Source organism: Ammospiza caudacuta, chromosome 29 (genome assembly GCF_027887145.1).
Source record: "Ammospiza caudacuta isolate bAmmCau1 chromosome 29, bAmmCau1.pri, whole genome shotgun sequence".
NCBI classification, from domain to species: Eukaryota; Metazoa; Chordata; class Aves; order Passeriformes; family Passerellidae; genus Ammospiza; species Ammospiza caudacuta.
In genome coordinates this window covers 2,143,270-2,164,613 of record NC_080621.1, presented here as the reverse complement: position 1 = coordinate 2,164,613, position 21,344 = coordinate 2,143,270, and the positions used below count along the sequence as shown (strand labels likewise).

The window sequence follows — 21,344 nt, the reverse complement described above, 5'->3', positions numbered from 1 at the left end:
CGGGGGGGGCGCTCCGGGAGGATTTTTTTGTGGGACAGGGGATGTTTGGGTCTTGCAGGACCCCAAAGCTGGGCCGGAAATGCCTCTGCAGGGATCTTGGGGGGGGGTCCCACTTTGCGATCGCCCCGGACCGGCAGGGAGAAGGGGATGTCGGGTTTGGGGATCCCCGGGAGAGCCGGGGGGAACGTGGGAGCCCCTGTTATGTTTGCCCAATTATCCCATCGTCAAAAAACCCAAACAATATTAGAGGTAGGAGCAATTTTAATTGAATAGTTTAGAAAATATATAAAATTGGATACACTTGAAATATTGACAATATAATTTGATTAAAAGAAGGGATAATTTGGTTCCAATAATAGCGCATAAGTAAAAGATAACCGCAGGGTACAAAGTGCAGGGTTCTGCACCCTTGCCACTTCACGTACAAACTTGCCAAGTGAAGATTCCCCCCTTATATGCCATGTGTCAATGCCATCTCTTCCCATTTTCGATTCATCACGCTTCTACCTCCGCCCTCATCACCTTTACCGTGCATGCTCCACCACTCGTTTTGGTGGTTGCACAAGTCTTTGGGGGTCATTTTTGATGAAGACCTCTCCTCTTCTTCGATGTCCTTCAACTCACCCCTGGGTTATACATGTGCCCCAAGCCATACGATGTAAGCCAAAAGTAACATATTATTACATTTAAGTATCAAAGCAATAAATCTCTTATAGCTGGCTTTTTCCTGAGACCCAACCAGATTTTCCCTTCTTTCTGTTAATTTTTAGTAACTGTTATCTCTTGCTTTTTCCTGTCCTTGAACATCTGCAGGGAAGGGGGGGGATGTGGAACCCCTTCTCTCCCTTTCTTTCTTGGCATTACAACTTTTAACTGTTTTATTATTATTTCGAAATATTAATCACTGTATCAATATTGATTACTGTTTCAATTTTGTCAGCACGAATCACACCTATTTACCACAGCCTGGAGCAGGGAGAGTGCAGAGGGGCGATCCCGGAACCGGGGGACAAACCGGCTGCCTGGAGGGGTGCGGGAGGCTGGGGATGAGCGGGCTCCGGGCCCCCGAGGCTGAAAGGGGCGCTGACTTCTCCAGCTGCACTTGGGCAGCGGGACCATCAAACCCCACACACTCAACCTTGTTTTCCCCCTGTTATAAATGATCAACGAGAAAGCCAAATTTATAAATGGGAAAGATTTTATTTTTGCGACCAGAAATACGGTCCTCTAAAAGCCACAGTCAAAGAGAGCGTCAAGCCCGGGGTCGGCTCTCGGTGAACCTGGACCCGACCTCTATCGCATCGGATCTCCCTCTGTTTACAAATGCCGTCTCCGATGGGGCTGTTTTTTACAGTTTTTTCTGCCCGAGTCAGAGGTGTCCCGATTTCTTGTCACCCCGCATAAGTATGAAGTTTCTTTTTACTGTGCAGGGCTGACAATTCCTATTTCTTGGGCAGTGGCGGGTGCTGATCATGTCAGGAGAACTCATGTATTCAGATGTATTTTTTTGACTGTTACGCTGGCAGTTTATATACAGACACGAACAGGACGGGGCTACTGGAAACAGTGTCTTGAGCTTTTATTTTTCCAGCATCAATCTCATTACATTGTTATGACAATGGAGAGGAAAGATGCTACAGCTTGCTGGTCCAGCAGGCAGAAAGCCAAAGAAACTTAGTGTTACAACATACCATAAAACAGTCTCAATCTCAGTCTCAGCCAATCACATAGAACAAAAGCATATTGACAGTAGTTCTATCCAGTAATCTGAAGCACACCTAATTCTGGTTAAAACAATAGCGGCCTATTCTCCATAACAATGGTTCGTTTATAAGAGACAAAGCACAGAGCTCTATTCATAATTAACCTTCTAAAATATACACTAAATAAACTTGTTGCAACTTAGAAGGCCCATCTACACAGCTCTTATTGTTCTATTTCCCATGTCTTCCCTACAGCTTAGAAAACTTTTCTGCTGCCTTAGCACTGTTCACAAATCTGCTGTCTGAGGCCTGTATTTAACCACCTTCCTAAAACCTTCTGATTTTTATGGATTCCCACATTTGACAACTTTGGTTATCTTTATTGATGATACTTATCAAGTATTGATGGTCCTGGGGTGTTCCCGGGTGGTTCCAGGGGAAGCTCATCTCTGCACCAGCCACGTTCTTTTATTTGATAACGAGGCATTCTTTTCCTGCTGCCACCAGGAGTTTCACAACTTCAGTGAGGTAATCTGTCTCTAGGTTGTCCATGGTCAGAGGCTTCTGTGATGTTTAGTTTATTTTACAATTTTATAATTTATTTTATAATTTATTTTATACATTTTCCCCCTACACATGAATTACTTTACATTACATATTACACCTCCACACCAGGATTTCCTATTCCCAAACCTTGGCCTGATGCAGGAGGAGGAGGAGGCCACGAGGAAGATGTCCCGGGAGCCCCAGGCAGGTGAGGAGGAAGTCAGTGCCCCTTTCCCCCTCTCTCCTGCTCCATCTCCCAGCCCAGCACGGCCCCCGGCTGCAGGACAACCCTGCTGCCAAAGCTGTCCTGCTGGGGATGCACTTGGGGGATCTCCTTGCCCTTCCCTGTGGCACGGAGGCAAATCCCATCCTCTCCTTGTCCTTCCTCCCCCAGAGAAGGAGCTGAGCATGGAGACCAGGGAGGACAAATCCCCACAGCAGTGCCTCATGGAAGAGGCTGTTTTGAGCGGCTCCACAGCACAGGAATCCAATGGGGAGGAAAAGCCCCAGAGATCCCTCACGAGGAGGGGCTGCAAACGCAGATCATGGGGATCTGAGGAGGAAAGACCCACCCTGGGCTGGGGAGGCAGCCGGAGCTTGGAGCTGGGGGTCCATGAGCAGCTCCAGGATGAGGAGAATCCCCACAAGTGTTCAGAATGTGGGAAGAGCTTCAAGTTCAGATCCAAACTGATCCGCCACATGAGAATCCACGTTGGGGAAGGGCCCTACATATGTGGGGAGTGTGGGAAGAGCTTCAGGATCAACTCTGAACTGACCATCCACCAGAGAAACCACACCGGGAAACAGCCCTACGAGTGTGATAAATGCAGGAAGAGGTTTCAGACGAGTTCCTGTCTCGTCAGGCATCAGCGGAGTCACACAGATGAGAGGCCCTTTTGCTGCCCCCATTGTGCAAAGAGCTTCAAGGACAAGTTTGTCCTCGTCACCCACCTGCGCATTCACAGTGGGGAGAGGCCCTATGAGTGTCCTGAGTGTGGAAAGAGCTTCGCCCAGCACTCCACCCTGACTGCCCACCTGAGGACCCACACGGGGGAACGGCCCTACGAGTGTGCAGAGTGTGGGAAGGGCTTCAGGACGAACTCTGAACTGACCATCCACCAGAGAAGCCACACCGGGGAACGTCCCTATGAGTGTGAGGAGTGTGGGCAGAGCTTCCACAAGAGCTGCCACCTGACCCGGCACATGCGAATCCACACAGGGCTGGAACGGCCATACAAGTGTGGGGAGTGTAAGTGTGGGCAGTGTGGGAAGAGCTTGAGGTCGAGGTCTGAACTGATTGTCCACCAGCGGAGCCACACCGGGGAGAGGCCCTTTGAGTGTGGGGAGTGCGGGAAGAGCTTCATGTCAAAGTCCCACCTGGTTGGCCACCAGAGGATCCACACTGGGGAGAGGCCCTTCGAGTGCGATAAATGCAAGAAGACATTTCCAATCAGCTCCAGTCTCATTCTGCACCAGCAGCTTCACACAGATGAGAGGCCCTTCCGCTGCCCTGACTGTGGGAAGGGCTTCACCCGCAACTGCAATCTTGTCACCCACCGGCGCATCCACACCGGGGAGAGGCCCTACAAGTGTTCTGAGTGTGGGAAGACCTTCTCAGGGAGGTCTGCCTTGACCAGACACCAACAGAGCCACCACTAAGGGCAGCCTTGTGAGTGCCCCAAGTGCAGGAAGAGCTTCGTGCCCGTGACACCCTTTGTCTTCTGATTTTGGGTCCTTTCCCCCCACTTTGATATGTTTCCCTCTGTTTTGGATCCTTTCCCCCTCTTTTGCGTCCCTTCTCCCTATTTTGTGTCTTTTCCTCCCTATTTTGGATCCTTTCTCTGTCCTTTGGGTCCTTTCGCTTTTTTGGGTCACTTCCCCCCTATTTAGGGTCTGTTCCCCCCTATTTTGGATCCTTTCCCTATTTTCCATCCTTCCTCCCAATTATGGGCATCCTCCCCTTTGACTTTGGCAAATTTTTGGGTGCATCCCGCCCTCCAACCCTCTCCCTACCGCTTAACCCCTCACCCGCTTCCCCTCAGGTGTGTCCTCAGTTGTGTCCCCAGCCACCCCTCCACACCACATGGACTCAGTGCTCACCATCCTGGATGCCCTTGAGTCCCCAGTCCAGGACTGTGGATCTCCTTTTCCAGGAGTTCCAGAGCTGGCCTGGCTTCCAGGGGACACCAGTGGCACTGGGGCTCAGGGTGGGTGGCCTGGTGGGGTTGCTGGGACGGGGTTTGGGGTCATCTTGGCACTGACCGAGGGTCTTGTGCACTCTGCAGTGAGGAGTGGCCCTGGCTGGAGAGTATGGGATGGATGGGGGCAGGAGAGGTTGGACCCTGGTCCAGATGGACACCAGAGCCATGGATCCCACTCTGGATGGACCCTGGTCCAGATGGACACCAGAGCCATGGATCCCAGCTGGACACTGGTCTGAACAGCCCCTGGCCCTGCAGCCCCCCAGGCTGGCCATACCCTGGCCCACACTACTGTCCCACACCACTGTCCCACCAGCCCATCCCAGTAGCCCCCAACCCAAAATCTCCCAAAATAAACCCAATTCCAGAACATCAGCTCCACATGGCCCCTGCAGAGCAAGGGGAAACTGAGGCATGGGCTGGGGGATGACTTTGTGGTGATCGGAGGGGATTTGGGACCCACCCTGGAGACCCCAGAATGAGCACCCACCCCTCAAATTGTCACCACAGCATCCAAGTCCCCCCAGCCGTCACATCAGGGGGACTCGAGGAGCCACTGTTAACCTGCAGTCCCTTTGAGAGGTGACCCACAGTGTCCCCTCGGTGTCACTGGTGTGTCCCCAATAGGAGCAGTGGCATCACTTCCTGGGGCACAGGTAAAGGGGGAGGAGGAGGAGGTGAGGGTGGGGGAGTGCAGGGTCGCACAGCATCCTCAGGGAGGTGGAAGTGGTGAGGGAGACCCCGAAATGTGGTCAACCCCCCTCCTGTAGGATGTGGGTCACCCCTCTCTCTTTGGGGCACTGGTGGCAAACTGGCGGGTGGTGGTGACAAAAAGAGCAAGTGCCACTTCTGGGATGTACCAGAAAGGGAGTCCTGTGGTGCCACCAATACCCTCCCCGCAGAGGGGATGACAAAGGGAGAATCAGAGGGGTCTCCAGGGTGTGGGGGAGGGAGGGGAAGTGCGACGGGGGCACAAAAGAAACAACTCCGGTCCCACACGGGGGTGGCAGTGATAGTGGAGCCCTGGAAAAAGTTAAAGATAGAATCTAAAATGTTAAGCTTTGTGTTTTTCCAGATCAACTGCACCTGCATAAGCAGTATGATAAATGATATAATTGTTAGATGTGATGATTGTTTAGTAATTAAATATAATTTTTATATAACCATAAGAAGAATCATGAGAAACTATGTTGGAAATTTAAAGGGGGGCTATGCTTAGCTGAAATCTATGTATACAATAGAACAATATAAGTTTAATAATTAACATGAAAGTTATATAACGATAGAGTATAAAAACATGATCATCTCGGATGTATGGTCAGAATCAGATTTGGGTAATACCCTGATTCCCAGAGCTCTTAAATAAAAAGCACCACATATAATCGCTCTGTGATTATGTGGTTTTGAACGCTAACAGCAGGGTGCCTGTCCCCCTGTCAGCCTGTCACCGTGTCACCCTGTCCCTGGCATGAGTGGGGACTGCGAGAGGCTGGCACAGGTCCCCACTGGGTGGGGACCCCCTAGACGGGCAGGAGAACCCAAAAAATTGTGACCCTTGGATTGGGCACCCCAAAAATTGGGACACCTGGATGGTTAGATTTGGAACCCCAAATACTGGGGACCCCCACGGCGGGGATGCCCACCCCACCATGCCCAAATCCAGCCCCTGGAGTCCCCCAAGTGACTACCCCCATCCCTACCCTCCACCCCACAACCCCAAATCCAGCCCCAAAATTACTCCAGCCCCCCTGGCTTCCCCCCGAGCCCCCCGCCCGACTGAAGACCTACAAGTGGTGCACTGGGACTGCTGCCACCCCCAGAGGGGACTCCGAAAGGGGTGGGGGGTCCTGGGGAGCCAGCGCTGGGCACAGCTGCAGGGCTGGCCCTGTGCATGGCCTGTCACTGTCACACTGCCACACCCACCGGCATTGCCACCCCATGGCACTGTCATGGTCATGGTGGCACCTCCATGGCCATGTGCCCCTTAGTGTCACCACACCCATAGTGGCACATCCATGGCGTCCTGTCCCTTGGTGTCACCATACCCATGGTGGCATGTCCATAACCACGTGTGCCCTGGTGTCACCACACCCATGGTGGCACCTCCATGGCCATGTGCCCCTTAGTGTCACCCCACCCATGGTCGCACCTCCATGGCTTCCTGTCCCCTCGTGTCATGACACCCATGGTGGCATCTCCATAGCCACCTGTACTCTTGTGTCACCACACCCTTTGTGGCAACTCCATTGCCACCTGTGCCCCATCCTGGCACCCCTGGTGGCATGACCAGGCCACCTATCCCCCATCACTGCCACTCCCCCCATGGGTGACAGGGGCACGGGAGGCATCCACACCCTGTTCTGTCCCCTCCCATGGCTGGGGAAGTCACCTGAGGTTCCCCTTACAAGCAGCCAGGAAGGAAGGGCATGGAATTGTCACAGTGTTACATCCCAACACAGGGAAGACCATCCATAGGATGGGTGGAGGGGAATGCATCACAGGGGAGGAGCCCAATGATGTAGAAGCAGGAACAGGAAAAGGAGAAGGAGGGTCCTGGGCACCATTTTGCAGAGGTAAGGCGAAATTTGGCGCCACTTGGCCTAAGATGGTGGGTCTCCTCACAAGTCCAACACCATCCTGGCTAATAAAACTGGGCAGGGGAAGTGGGTAAGATGGCATGGGAAGGAGGGTTAGGTTAGGGCTCAGGATGGCATGGCCAGCACCATCCTGAGGGAAGGACAGGAGAGGTTGAGAGATGGCAGAAAGCTGTGGCATTCCCACGCCTCTTGGCAGGTTCCATCATTCGACGTTTCCTTAGGGGATGAGGGAGCAGGGATGTGAGGGGAGGAACACAGCAAATGGGGAGACAGCTGGAGATCCAAACGTGTAACTTCTCCAGACTTCCCCCTGATTTTTTAACTGAATCATAAATAAAACAAAAAAGAAGATAAAAGTTCCCAACCTTAAAATTTTCCTCCATTTGTACAACAGTTATCTTTACCCCAACATTATCCCAAATTCAAGTGATAAAACTGATTCCCTCATAACATTCACAAAATATTTGGAAAGAAAATGAACAAAAGCTTTTAAATTCCCCTTTGAAAAACTAATTCCCCAAGCAACAAGGGTTAATTTAACTTGGGATATAAATCTCCCGCTGCAGAATGGTGAATCTTGTGCCCATTCTGCAGTCTTCCCACCCACAAGATTTAAAATGAGAAAACAAAATAAAAGGGTGACTGTCACAGACACATTTTATGAAAAATCCTTTCCTTAGGATTTTTCCTCCTGAGAAGCTGAAAGGCCTCAGAAACAAAATGTAAACAATGATTATCTGCTGCTGTGGAATGCTACAGGTGGATCTGTGATTGGCCTCATGTGGTTGTTTCTAATTAATGGCCAATCGCAGTCAGCTGGCTCGGGCTCTCTGTCCGAGACACAAGCTCTTGTTATCATTCCTTTTCTATTCTTAGCTAGCCTTCTGATGAAAGCCTTTCTTCTATTTAGTATAGTTTTAATTAGTATATATCATAAAATAATAAATCAAGCCTTCTGAAACATGGAGTCAGATTCTCATCTCTTCCCTCTTCCTCGGACCCCTGTGAACACCGTCACAGGTGACCCCGACCATAACATAGTCAAACAATGGTGGGTCAGCAAAGGATCTTGTGGTGGTCTGCCACGGAGAGCATCCTGTAGTCCATAATTCTGGGAGGGTTGCTGCTCTCTCCCTTCAGTGCGCCCCAATAAAACTCAGAGCTTGCTTTGGGGTAGTGACTGACCTGAAGGTGACATAAGGTACAGTGACAGTGGAGACGCTCTTCAGGGGTATGAGATGAAGGTCCCTGTTCGGGCGCCACTTCTTGGAGTCCATGGTGGTGGTGGATGCAACATTCCCCAAGACCATCCTGCACCAGCGGGCAGGAGCCATGAGGGCACCAGCACACACCCAGAAACACAAACACACACAGACAGAGCAGCTCGGCAGTGAAGACACGGGAGGGTCCAGGCACGGTGTAAGAGCCGAAATGAGGGATGCAGGACTCCAGGTGGCTCTCCAAAATGCAGTTTATTCCATCCAAGAGGTTACAGCAGTCCAGGGTCGTGGGCAACAGAGCCTGTGTCTACAGCTGTCAGCTCCAGCTGCAGGCAGGGCTAGAGACCCTTTGGTTTTGGTTACAATGCATTATATACTTTTCTTTGCTTAGATCTTAATAGAGTAGAACCAATCTATGCCTTAAATATTATCTATAGCCTATCATAACTACTATAATTACCATATTCATATTACTATTCTCCAATCACTAAAAGTTAGTACATTACAGTTTAAGCTAGAAGTTGTTTTTCAGTTTTCTTGTATTGGAAAATTCTGAGACCTTTTTTCTACTTGCAACATTTGCTAACTTGTTTGTCTGTGCTATCTTTCTGCTTGGTAAAATCATCTTCTTGTTTGAGGTGGGTTTATCCTTTGCTCTAAGTCATAAAAACCCCTTCCAACCAACACACCCTTTGCCTCCTTGGTTATCCAGTAAGACTGGCTCACAATTCTTTTCTTCTATATCAAAACTTACTTCCAACTCTATTCCTTCATCAGACTTCACATTTAAAAATCTTTCTGCTAAGCATACGTATCTGTGAGACTTTCTTGTCAAACTTTCATCCTTCCCAACACACAGAGTTCCAACAAGGGTTTATTAGGGTCCAACTCTGAAGGAGTCCAGGCACCAAAGGCACCAAAGACTAAGACAAACGAGGGTCCAGGATATAAATAGAAGGAAAGAGGGGGTGGAGAAGCGCATCAGGGATCCAGTGGTCTGAGGGCTCAGGGGTGATACACAGGGAAGGGACCAATAGGAAATGCCAGGGTGGATGGGCAGGGTTGCACAAACCAATGGGAAGACAGGGAAGGGAGAACTCCCTAGAACATGAACATATAAAGGTAAAAGGGGAAGGGAAGGCTAATGGGCCAATGGGGAGGACAGAACTGGGACAAACTAGCATAGTGCTGCAGAGCACCATGGGGGAAGTTTCTTTCCTCATCCTGAGCTGTGAGGATTGCCCAGAGCCCAAGGTGCATCTCTCCAGGGGATCACTGTTGCCCTCTCCCCAGTAGGCTCTAGGGCCTCCACACCCCTAGAGCGTGCAGCGCATGACAATTCCTTCCCTGGCCCGGCTGCTGATGCTGGGCTGCTGCCCCCAAGACACGGTGGCACTTTAGACTGCCAGGGAATGGCTGATTCATGTTCAACTTGACCTTGGCTAGGACTCTCAGGTCCCTCCGTGCAGCTGCTCTCCAGTCTCTCCTTCCCCAGTCCATACACCAAGCCAGGGGTGCCCATCCCAGGGACAGAATCTGACCCTTCCCTTGCTAAACCTCACACCATTGGTGATTGCCCATCTCTATTTGGGAGGTCTCTGCAGAGCCTCTCTGCCCTCCAGACAGTTGAGAGCTCCTCCCAGTTTAGTGTCATCAGCAAATTTACTGATTATCCCTTCAAGGTCACAGCCCCACCACCTGAAGAGGCATCAGAATGCCCCTAACCCTAAACCTCAATGTTTGGCTGTTTTGGGTGATCCTCGCTACGACCACCACTGAGTGGGTCATCCAACAACCCAAACAAAACATTTGGGTTACTCTTGCTAAGTTCCTTCAACAGGACAGTTCTTGCATGGCCATGGGCAGTGTGGAGGATCCTCTGTCCAAGTGCCTGGTGGGAATTACTACCGGAGCAGATGAGGGCCTGCTCACAGGTAGGGGACTCATCTCGGGGGACACCTGGGACAGGTGGATGAGGACACTACCACATGCACCAGAGAAATCCCGAGAATTGGACCTGTTGGGGTCCTCCCTAACTTCACAATGTGTCCATTTTGATTAGAGAAGATTGGCTGGAAGCTCTTACAGCTATCTAAACAGAGTGATGTCGCAGACATCTTTTTCACTAAAAATCCTTTCTTTAGGATTTTCCCTTCTGGGAAGCTGAGGCCCCAGAAAAAGAATGTAAACAATGATTATCTGCTGCTGTGGAATGCAACAGGTGGATTTTTGATTGGGCCATCTTGAATGTTTATAATTAATGGCCAATCAAGGACTGAGCTATCTTGGACAGAGTCCAAGAGAGCTGGCTTTGTTATTATTCTATTCTATTCTATTCTATTCTATTCTATTCTATTCTATTCTATTCTATTCTATTCTATTCTTAGCTTAGCTAGCTTCTGAGGAAACTTTTCCCTTCTATTTCTTTTCAGTATAGTTGTAATGTAACATATATGTCATAAAATAATAAATCAAGCCTTCTGAAGATGGAGTCAACATTCTTGTCTCTTGCCTCATCCTGAAAACCCCTGTGACCACAGTCACAGAGTGACACCTATCAACAAGGTTTATGAGAGAAATTGGTGCAACTATGCTGCCAAAACACCATCTTGGTCCTCATTCCAACCTGTGGTGCTTCCCCGAGGAGAGTTCCTTATCTGCAGAGATCAAGCTTGGCATGGCCATTCCTTCTTGCCTCCTAGGAGGGCCATGCTCCCTTGGCCGGCTTGCTTCCCTCACCCCAAATTTCACCGTAATTAAAGATCGGAGGAAACAGAATCAATTGGCATGTCAAAAGAGCGAATATACAGAATTCAATAAAATTGTGATTCAAAAATTTATGACGGAGAGAAATCCAGGAGGGTTGTAGCTTCAGTATTATTACCTTGGGTAGCTGCAGCTAAGGCCCTCGGTGATATTTCTCACCTGGGGTGCAGGCTTAGCAAGCAGGCCAGCATGACATCTGCTGCTTTGAGCAATCTGCTAAAAGACAAAGAGATCACCAGGCATGCAGCCCTTCAAAATGGGGCAGCCATTGACTTCCTCCTGAGTTGTCAAAGCTAGCCCATGGCCATGGATGAGAGGACTTTGAGGAACTTTGTTGTTTTAATTTAACAGCCCACAGCCAGTCCATCCAATCTAACATCAGGAAGCTTGAAGATTTAGTGAAGGAGATCAAAACTGAGAAAAAGACTGCAGACTGGATGGACAACCTTCACATTCTGCTGTTTAAATTAATTGTCTGAGTACATTTCACAGATTTTTCTGGTTTGGAAATAGTTTGGTGACATTTTGTGAGCATTTCCTTTCTTGTGCATTTCAGTTCTCTGCTTTAGGAAATGTTTCATGTGCTTTCCTGTAGAAAGCAGGTGCTCTTGATTTGGCTGGATGTGCGGGGTGCAACTCCATCAAACTCACGCACCAATTATAGGAAATACTTGTGTTTCTATACTCTATTTTATATAGATATTCACTGATTTTCCTAGAATAAACATACATATGATAATCGTTTCCCCAAAATCATTAACATATTTTCTCTTCCCTTTCCGCACACATTCTTCAGTCCTCGGGGTCTCTTTGGTGGTCCCTGGCAGTTGGCAACCCCAAAGTCACACCTGAACTGGTAAAAGTTGGACAGCTGGGCTGGTTGCTTTCCACTTTTTTTTCCAGAAAAAGCCTTGTGCGGTTCCACAGGCCAATGGATTTTTAAAAATAGGCATTGCATTAGCCTGATGCCTTTTTGGGGGCTACCTATAAGTAGAATAAAGGAAATAAAAAGTGGTTGTATTTTGAAATGCTTTCAGGTACATCTTGGGCAGATGAAGCCCCCCTAGGGACTACACCCAAAAATGGACAGAAACTTTTCCTGGAAACAAAGGAAAACCAGGAAAAACCCAATCAACAGCCACTGGTCAAGAAATCTCAGGGGGAGTCATGTGGGGGCTAGAATTTGGGGGGATCCCAGTGGGGCTGGGGGTTCCTACAGCATCTCCTCAAACCCCTAGGCCTGGAAGCTTTGGTGTCCTCAGCCCCCACCTCCATCCTGGGGCTCTGAGGAGATCAGGGTGTTCTCATCTCCCATCTCTGTGCTTGGGGTGATCTCAGGATGTTCTCCAGGCTGGGAACGGCCAAAGCAGCCTCAGGATTCTGGGCTTGGACTCTACAGGAAGTTTTGTGTCTCTGCTTTGGTGCCGTGTCTGAGATTTCGGGTCCTTGGCACGTGGGATTTTCCAGAGTCGGTGATGGGAAAAGCTGAGTTTAGGTGGGAAAAGCTGGGTTTAGGTGGGAAGAGCCAGGTTTAGGTGGGAAAAGCCAGGTTTAGGTGAAAAGAGCCGGGTTTAGCTGGGAAGAGCTGAGTTTAGGTGGGAAGAGTCGAGTTTAGGTGGGAAGAGAAGGGTTTAGGTGGGAAGAGCCAGGTTTAGGTGGGAAAAGCCAGGTTTAGGTGAAAAGAGCCGGGTTTAATTGGGAAGAGCCGAGTTTAGGTGGGAAGAGCTGAGTTTAGGTGGGAAGAGAAGGGTTTAGGTGGGAAGAGCCAGGTTTAGGTGGGAAGAGCTGGGTTTAGGTGGGAAAAGCCAGGTTTAGGTGGGAAAGGTCGAGTTTAGGTGGGAAGAGTCTGGTTTAAGTGGGAAGAGCTGGATTTAGGGGGAAGAGCCGGATTCAGGTGGGAAGAGCCAGATTTAGGTGGGAAAAGCCAGGTTTAGGTGGGAAGAGCTGGGTTTAGGTGAGAAAAGTTTGGTTTAGGTGGGAAGAGCTGGGTTTAGGTGAGAAAAGTTTGGTTTAGGTGGGAAAAGTCAGGTTTAGGTCAGAAGAGCCAGGTTTATGTGGGAAAAGCCAGGTTTAGGTGGGAAGAGCCAGGTTTAGGTGGGAAGAGCCGGATTTAGGTGTTGCCTTGGAACAGTGGGTGAAACACTGGGAGTTCTGGTGCTGTCTGGGGTTCTGTTGCTTCCCCAAAAATTCCCCTTTGCTCTGCCCTCGAAGAATCTGCAAGAGCCGGAGTCAGTTTGGGGTGAGCCCAAGAATGAAGAGAGATTGAAAAGATGATGAGGAACCAGGGGGTGAACTGGGAGCACTGGGAGTGAACTGGGAGTGAGCTGGGAGCACTGGGAGTGAGCGGGGAGCACTGGGAGTGAGCGGGGAGCACTGGGAGTGAGTTGGGAGCACTGGGAGCACTGGGAGTGAACTGGGAGCACTGAGGTCAGGCTGGGAGTGACACGGGGATGGCACTGGGAGCAGTGGGGCAGACAAGGGGTGAGACTGGGATGGCGCTGCAGGGAGCAACACTGAGTCCAGAAGTGGATGGAGAGTCAGCTGGGAGCACTGGTTGGAACTGGGAGCACTCAGGGAAACCAGGGGGTCCTATTGGGAACTCTGAACTGGGAGCATGGAGATGAGGTGCTGGGAGCACTGGGAGGGGTCACTGGGAGCAGTGGACACCCCATCTCCCCATCTCGTGTCCCAGTTGCTCGAGTCCAGCTCCTCCCTGGCTGGGCAGGTGGGGAGGGGCCGGGGGGTTGTGAGAGTCTGTCCGAATTTTCCCTCATCTGCCTCATGATCGTCATTGGGGGTTACTGAAGAGACGACCCCCCTGTCTAGAATCTCTGGCTTTGTAGGAGAAAGGCCCTGAGAGCTGAAAGCTCAGTGTTAAGAAATTGTTCACAGGTGTTGTTTGCTGTATGCTACACTGAGCTCACAGGGCACCGTGTCCTTTTGCACAATAGCTCTGGAATCCTCCCCACCTCTCGGCCTGGCTGGATTTCTCCTAAGCTTTAGGGTGGTCCCCCCTCCAAAGGAAGACCCCTCTCACCCGTTCATAACCACCGTGACAGACAAGGAGAGATGTAAGAAGCCTCTTCATCAAGAGACCAAGACATGAAATCCCTATGTGAGAAGGCCCCCTCTCACCTTCTTCCAGAGACTGGGACTGAAACCCCCCCAAACTCAGGGGAGGTGTGCAGTGGGGGGAGGAAAGCTGCCCAAAGCAAGATGGATGTTGCAGGTACAGGCAATGGACCACGAAAACAATGGCTCTTGCCTGCTGCCTAGCTTGGACTTTGTGTACACCCCTTTCAGATGCTATTCTTCCCCCCTGAAGACCTTTGTTTCAGTTGAGAAATTTATTCCCTCTTCCCCCAACGAAAAAGAGTATAATCGGGGTCCAGATGAACTGTGCCTCCGAGATCTCCCAGGATGTGGCCTGGCGGACTCCATCGGCTGGACCCCAAAGGACAACGCAGTACCACGTTTGGTAGCTATAACCCATTCTTCTTCCTTCCTCTTTTCCCTCATTTTCTCCTTTTCTTCCCCGGTTCCCTCCCCAACGCATTCCTGCTGTGATTATTTCAATAAAGTTGCACTTGCTTGATTGTTACTGCAAATCCCCTGTGCCATGTCGGTTTTTTGCACCCCAAGATCACCCCCACAAACCATCACGAAGCCCGTTCATGAGGACGGATCGTGACAGGGGTCCCCACATTTTTCTGGGTGCCCCTAGCAGGGACGGTCTGATGGACAGCTGGGAGAGAACAGGTAGTGGGGGTGATACAGGTACGTGTCCAGGTGAGGGATTCAGGGTGCACTGGTGTGGATATTCTCAGTTCAGTCAAAGAAAGAACAGAAATAATTTCTCCCAGGCTGAGCCTGGGAATCTTAGAGGAAAGAATGAAAACAATTATTATCTCTCTTTCTTTAACCATTGTTTATAGTTATGGTTCTCTAGAGCGTGCTATTCATAGTCACCAATAATGTGAGATGTTTTCAATTTGACACCAATCAGATGCCAGCTTAGTGAGACTATAAAGCGAGACTATAAAGACTATAAATCTCACAACTTCTTGCTAATAAAGGAATTATTCTTTTGCTTTCTGATTCACCTGAAGAATGGAGTCTTTCTTTCCATCCCTGACTCAACAGTGTCATGCTGGGAAAGGAGACCCCAGGAATGAGGGACCCTGGGAATGAGAGACCCCGGTGTGAAAAATGCATGTATTTTATGATTGGCTTTTTGCAAATATTAAAATGAATAGTATATATGTTGTGTTAGAAATTATGCTGCATTAATTCTCTTAAATACTGTGTTAAATATAGTTTTAGGTTATAAAAAATGTTAAAATAGAAACTCTGCTATGGAGGGTACTTTTTTTAAAAGAAAGGACTCACAGCAAGATAGCAGCCACAGGACGGCTGAATCTTTCAAAGAAAAATAATTTATTCCTCCCTTATCAGAAGAAACGAACTTTTTCCTGCCTCGAAGGCACTGTAAGGATTCGGAGGAAAAAGTTGACGATGACCAGACAGAATCCTGTATTTGAATGGAATTTATGCATCATGCATGACGTGTATGAATATGCAACAGGCTGTTGCTTTTAAGAGTTAATCCTTTGTAAACAGGTGTCCTTTTTCGGGCTCCTGCTGCCCAGAAAAAGGTACCCGGACGTCCGTAACTCTTTGTCCCTATTGTCTCATATTGTCCTAATACATTATTATTACTCTAATTTTATTACTATTTTTATAACAATTTTATTACTTTTAAAATTTTAAAAACAAGTGATTGGCGTTTTTCACACCGGGGATGAGGGACCCCGGGGATGAGGGACCCCGGGAACGGGATGGACGGGCCCCGGGTGATCCGGGGTCGATCCCAGGGGGTCCCGGGGGAATTCCCAGGGATTCCCCGCCCCCACCGCGTCCCTCGGTCACTTTCGCGCCTCCCAAACGCCTCTGGGATCTGCCCAGGGACCGGTGACGTCACGAAGAGCGCTAGCTGCCATTGGCTGTGGCGCGGGCGGCGGCGCCAATCACGAGCGGGGCGGGGCCGGGGCTCCAGCGCTGGGTCTGGGGGCGCTCCGGGGGCTCCTGGGGGGCAGCGAGGGCACAGAGGGACCCCTGGCACCGGGACCCCCCTGAACTGCCCATTCCCGGGCACGGGGACCCTCGCGACCCTCTGGGCTCGGAGCCCCCCTGCCCTCCCTTCTCCGGCACCGGGACCCCCTGTACCCCTAATCCTGAACCGGGACCCCCTGTACCCCTTCTCCACCACCGGGATCCCCTGTACCCCTAATCCTGAACCGGGGCTTTGTACCTGAACCCCTTATCCTGAACCCTTATCCTGTACCTGAACCAGGACACCCTGTACCTGAACCAGGACACCCTGTACCTGAACCGGGACCCCCTGTACCCCTTATCCTTAACCGAGACCCCCCGTACCCCCTAATCCTGAACCGGGACCCCCTGTACCCCGTAATCCTGAACCGGGACCCCCCTGACCTGCCCATTCCCGGGCACGGGGACCCTCGGCAGCCGCTGTTTGCTGGTTCCCCAAAGGTGGGGGGTTCCCCAAAGGTGGGGGTGTCACCCAAATGTGGGGGGTTCCCCAAAGGTGGAGGGTTCCCCAAATGTGGGGGGTTCCCCAAAGGTGGAGGGTTCCCCAAAGGTGGGAGGGTCACCAGAGGTGGGGGTTCCCCAAAGGCTGGACCCCCAATGCTCACAGCAGGGGCCGGGGGTTCCCCCAAAGGTGGGGGATCCCCAAAGATGGGGGGGGTCCCCCAAATGTGGGGAGTTCCCCAAAGTTCTCTCCCCTCTCCCCCCCCAGCAAAGCTTTGCACCATCGGGACATTTTAACAGCGCTCATTGGTTACAGACATTGGCAGAACTTCTGATTAATTAATGGTTAATTAATTATTAATGAATGAATTTCCCAGTTTGCTGCTCCTGTCTTCCCCCTCCAGTGCGATGAGCCCGGGGTGCAGCTCTGCCCTGGCTGGGGACACGGCTGGGGTGTCCTGAGGAGAGAGACTGACAGTGACAGGGACAGTGACAGTGACACAGTGACAGTGACACAGGGACAGTGACAGTGGCAATGACAGTGACAGTGACAGTGACACAGGGACAGTGACACAGTGACAGTGACAGTGACAGGGACAGGGACAGTGAGGACAGTGCTCCCAGTCCCCCCTTCCATTAGTCCCAGTCCCCAGCAGTCCCTCCCAGTGACCCCTCCAGTGCTCCCAGTACCCCCTGTGCCATTCCCAGTATCCCCAGTATGACCAGTCTCCTCAGTGCTCCCAGTATCCCTTCGCAGTGACCCCCCCAATATCCCCACATCCCTCCCAGCTCCCCCAGGTACTCCCAGCTCCCCCAAGATCCCCCCCAGTGCTCACAGTAACCATTCCCAGTACCCATTCCCAGTGCTCCCAGTGCTCCCAGTGCTCCCAATGCCCATTCCCAGTGTTCCCAGTGCTCCCAGTGCCCATTCCCAGTGCTCCCAGTGCTCCCAGTACCATTCCCAGTGCTCCCAGTGCTGCCAGTACCTGGCCCCTCCCGGGCTGGGGGGCAGCGCTGGGGCCGGGGGGGGGGCCCGGGGGCTGCGGGGGGAGGGACAGAGATCGGGGGGGAGGGGGGATCCCACCCCAAATTGGGGGGGGGAGGGTCTCGGAGGATCTGGGGAGGTCCCGGTTAAAGGGGAATTGGGGGGGGGGGAGTTTGGGGGGTCCTGGGGGGCTTGGCGGGGTTATTTTGAGGAGGGGGATTATATTGAGGGGGTGAGGATTATTTTGGGATGGTATTTGGGGGCATTGGGTTATTTTAGGGAGGGGGATATTTTGTGGAGCATTATTTGGGGTGGGGGATTATTTTGGGAGAGTTCTTTTGGATGGGGATTATTTTGGGATGGGGACAATTTGGGGGGATTGGGTTATTTTAGGGAGGGGGATATTTTGGGGAGGGGGATTATTTGGCGTGGGGGATTGTTGGGGGGTTTGGGGGTTATTTGGGGAGGGGGATTACATTGAGGGGATTATTTTGGGGGCACAGGGATGATTTTGGGGGGGTCTCTCACCTGTCCGGCCGTGCACGAACCAGAGCCCCCCGCCAGCGCCGCCCCCACCACGAAGGCACCGAAGGAAACGGCGGCCACGGCCCCGGGGGGCACGGGGGGGGCTGGGGGGCAGCGTCAGCGCCCCGAAATCGGGACCCCCAAATCTGGGGCTGGAACCCCCCAAATTCCCCCATAAACCCCCCAAATCTGGGGCTGGAACCCCCCAAATTCCCCCCTAAACTCCCCAAATCTGGGGCCGAGACCCCCCAAATTCTCCTCTAGCGCCCCCCAAAGGGACCCCGGAGTTCGGGACACTCCCCAAAAGGGAAACCAGAGCCCCAAGACACCTCCGGCCCCCGGCCCCCAAAACTCCCCCAGGAAGGACCCAGGGATCCGGGATCCCCCCCAAAGCCCCTTCCCCGAAAGGGACTGAGCAGTTCGGGACCCCCCAAAATCCCCCCCAAACCCCCCAAAAGGGACCCAGGAGTTCGGGACCCCCCCCCCAAAAAAAAAGAGCCCGGGGTCTCCTCCCCACCCCCCCCAAACCCCCCCAAAAGGACACTCGGGGCTCCGGGACCCCCCAAACTCCCCAGTCCCGGGGGTCCCGGTGCCCCCCCCCCCCCCATTGCTGTCACTCACCCGCGGGGGGGGCGCGGGGCCGCTCCCGGGGTGGGGGCGGGGGGCGCGGGAGGGGCGGTGATTGGGGGGCACCGGGAACGGGGGGGGGGGGAATTGGGGGTCCCGGTTTGGGGAGGGGTCCCCTTTTGTGGGGGGGTCCCGGTTTGGGGAGGAGTCCCTGGTTTGGGGGGCGTCCCAGTTGTCGGGGGGGTGTCCTCGGTTGTGGGGGGGGGGGGGGCCCGGTTTGGGGAGGGGTCCCGGTTGAGCTGGGGGTGTCCCGGTTTTGTGGGAGGGGTCTCTGTTGTGGGAGGGCTCCCGGTTGTGGAGGGGTCTCGGTTGTGGGGAGATGTCGCGGTTTTGGGGGGGGTCTCGGTTTGGGGAGGGGTCCCGGTTATGGGGGGGGATCTCTGTCAGGGGGTCCCAGGTTGGGGAGGAGCCTCCGGTTGCGGGAGGAGGCTCCTGCTTGGGGGGGAGGGGTCCCGGTTGTGGGGAGGGGTCCCCTGTTTTGGGGGCGGGGGTTCCCTTGTTTTGGGGGGGTCCCGGGCTTGAGGAGGGTCCCGGTTTGAGGGGGGATCTCTGTCAGGGGGTCCCGGTTGTGGGGGGGTGTCCCTGTTGTAGGGAGGGGTCTCTGTCAGGGGGTCCCGCGTTACGGGCCGTCCCGGGGGGTCCCGGGGGGGTTTGGGTGGTCCCAGTGCGGGGGTCCCAGTCAGAGGGTCCCGGGGTTGGGGCGGACTTTGGGGTCCGGGGGTCCCGAGGGGGAGTCCCGGGGGTGTCCCCGCCCGGGGGTCCCGTACCGGGCGCGGGGGTCGCAGGTGTCCACAGTGTCCCCAGTGGGGCTGGGTTGACGGGGAGTGGGGGACGGGGATCGGGGGATGACACCTCCAGAGCCCCCCGGTGTTCCTGGTGCCATCCCCAGTGTCCCCGGTGCCGCGCTCAGTGTCCCTGTCCCTCCCCAAGTGTCCCTGTACCCCCCCCACTGTCCCTGTCCCTCCCCTGGTGTCCCCAGTGCCACCCTCAATGTCCCTGCTCCCCCCCCTCGGTGTCTCTGTCCCCCCCCGCTGTCCCTGTCCCTCCCCCAATGTCCCTGTCCCTCCCCTGGTGTCCCTGTCCCTCCCCTGGTGTCCCTGTGCCCCCCCCGCGATATCCCTGTGTCCCTCCGATGTCCCTGTCCCTCCCCAAGAGTCCCTGTCCCTCCCCCAATGTCCCTGTACCGCCCTGGTGTTCCTGTGTCCTCCCGGTGTCCCTGTGCCACCCCCGTCCACCGCGATGTCCCTGTGTCCCTCTCCAGTGTCCCTGTCCCTCCCCCGCTGTCCCTATGCCACCCCACTGTCCTTGTCCTGCCCCCATGGTGTCCCTGTGTCCCTCCCTCAATGTCCCTGTGCCCCCCGATGTCCCTGTCCCTCCCCAAGTGTCCCTCTCCAACGTCCCTGTCCCCCTCCCGGTGTCCCTGTTCCTCTCCAATGTCCTTGTACCGCTCCCCAAGTGTCCCTGCCCCCCCCCCCCCCGCAGGTGTCCGATGTCCCTGTGCTCCCCCTCCCGCAATGTCCCTGTGTCCCTCTCCAATGCCCCTGTCCCTCCCCAAGTGCCCCCAGTGCCACCCCATTGTCCGTGTCCCTCCCCAAGTGTCCCTGTGTCCCTCCCCAAGTGTCCCTGTCCCCCCTGGTGTCCCTGTCCCCACCGGTGTCCCTGTGTCCCCCTGGTGTCCCTGTCCCTCTCCAATGTCCCTGTCTCCCCCCGTGTTGTCCCTGTGTCTCCCCCCCCGATGTCCCTGTGTCCCTCTCCAATGTCCCTGTACCCCCCTGGTGTTCCTGTCCCTTCCCCGGTGTCCCTGTCCCTCCCTAAGTGACCCTGTGCCCTCCTCCCAGTGTCCCCATGTCCCCCCCAGACACAGGCAGTGCCTCCAAGAACTGGTGTCACCTTTATTGGTTCCTGTCCGTGACCGTCCCCACGGTGGCCCTGACCCGTGGTGGCCCTGACCAACCCCATGGTGGCCCCAACTGTCGCCATGGCGACACCGACTGTCGCCATGGCGACCCTGGCCACCCCCTCCATGGCCCTGGCTCTCCTCTGGTCCCTTTGGTGGCCCTGGTCACCTCTGTGGTGGCCGCCATGGTGCTGGTGGCCCCTCGGTGGCCATGGCTGTCCCCTGGCTCTTCCTGTGGTGGCCCTGTCCATCCCAGTGGTGGCCCTGGCAGTGGTGGCCATCCCCTGACTCCCTGTGCTGGCCCTTGGTGGCCCCGGCCACCTCCTGGCTCTTCCTGTGCTGGCCCAGTGGCCCTGTGGTGGCCTCGTGGTAGCCCTCTGGCCATGCCCATGGTGGCCCTGGTGACCCTGTGGTGACCGTCCGGTGGCCCTTGGTGACCCTTGATGGCCTTGGCCGTCCGCTTGGTGGCCACAGTGACCCTGTGGTGGCCCTGGGTGGCCCCTCGATCGTCCTGTCGGTGGCCCTGGGTGACCCCACAGTGGCCCCAGTAGCCTTGGTGGCCCTTGGTGGCCTGTGGTGGCCCTTGGTGGCCCCGCGTCCCCTCCGGCTCCGGTTTCGTTGGTTTGACGCACTCGACCCAAAGTTGGTTTGGCAGAATTTTGGGGGGGGGGGGAGGGGAAGGGGAGGGACCCCCCTAACCCGGGGTGGGGAGAGAGGACCCCAA

The 21,344-nt window shown here is 53.7% G+C and overlaps 1 protein-coding gene across 1 annotated transcript; it reads left to right on the top strand.

The window, feature by feature from the left end:
* Positions 1 to 2,405: 2,405 nt before the first annotated feature.
* Positions 2,406 to 4,357, top strand: LOC131569161 (zinc finger protein ZFP2-like). Its single transcript, XM_058821386.1, has 2 exons — positions 2,406 to 2,457; positions 2,836 to 4,357. Exons 1-2 carry the CDS (start codon positions 2,406 to 2,408, stop codon positions 3,906 to 3,908), a joined length of 1,125 nt encoding a protein of 374 aa, XP_058677369.1. The 3' UTR covers positions 3,909 to 4,357.
* The last annotated feature ends 16,987 nt before the right edge of the window (positions 4,358 to 21,344 follow it).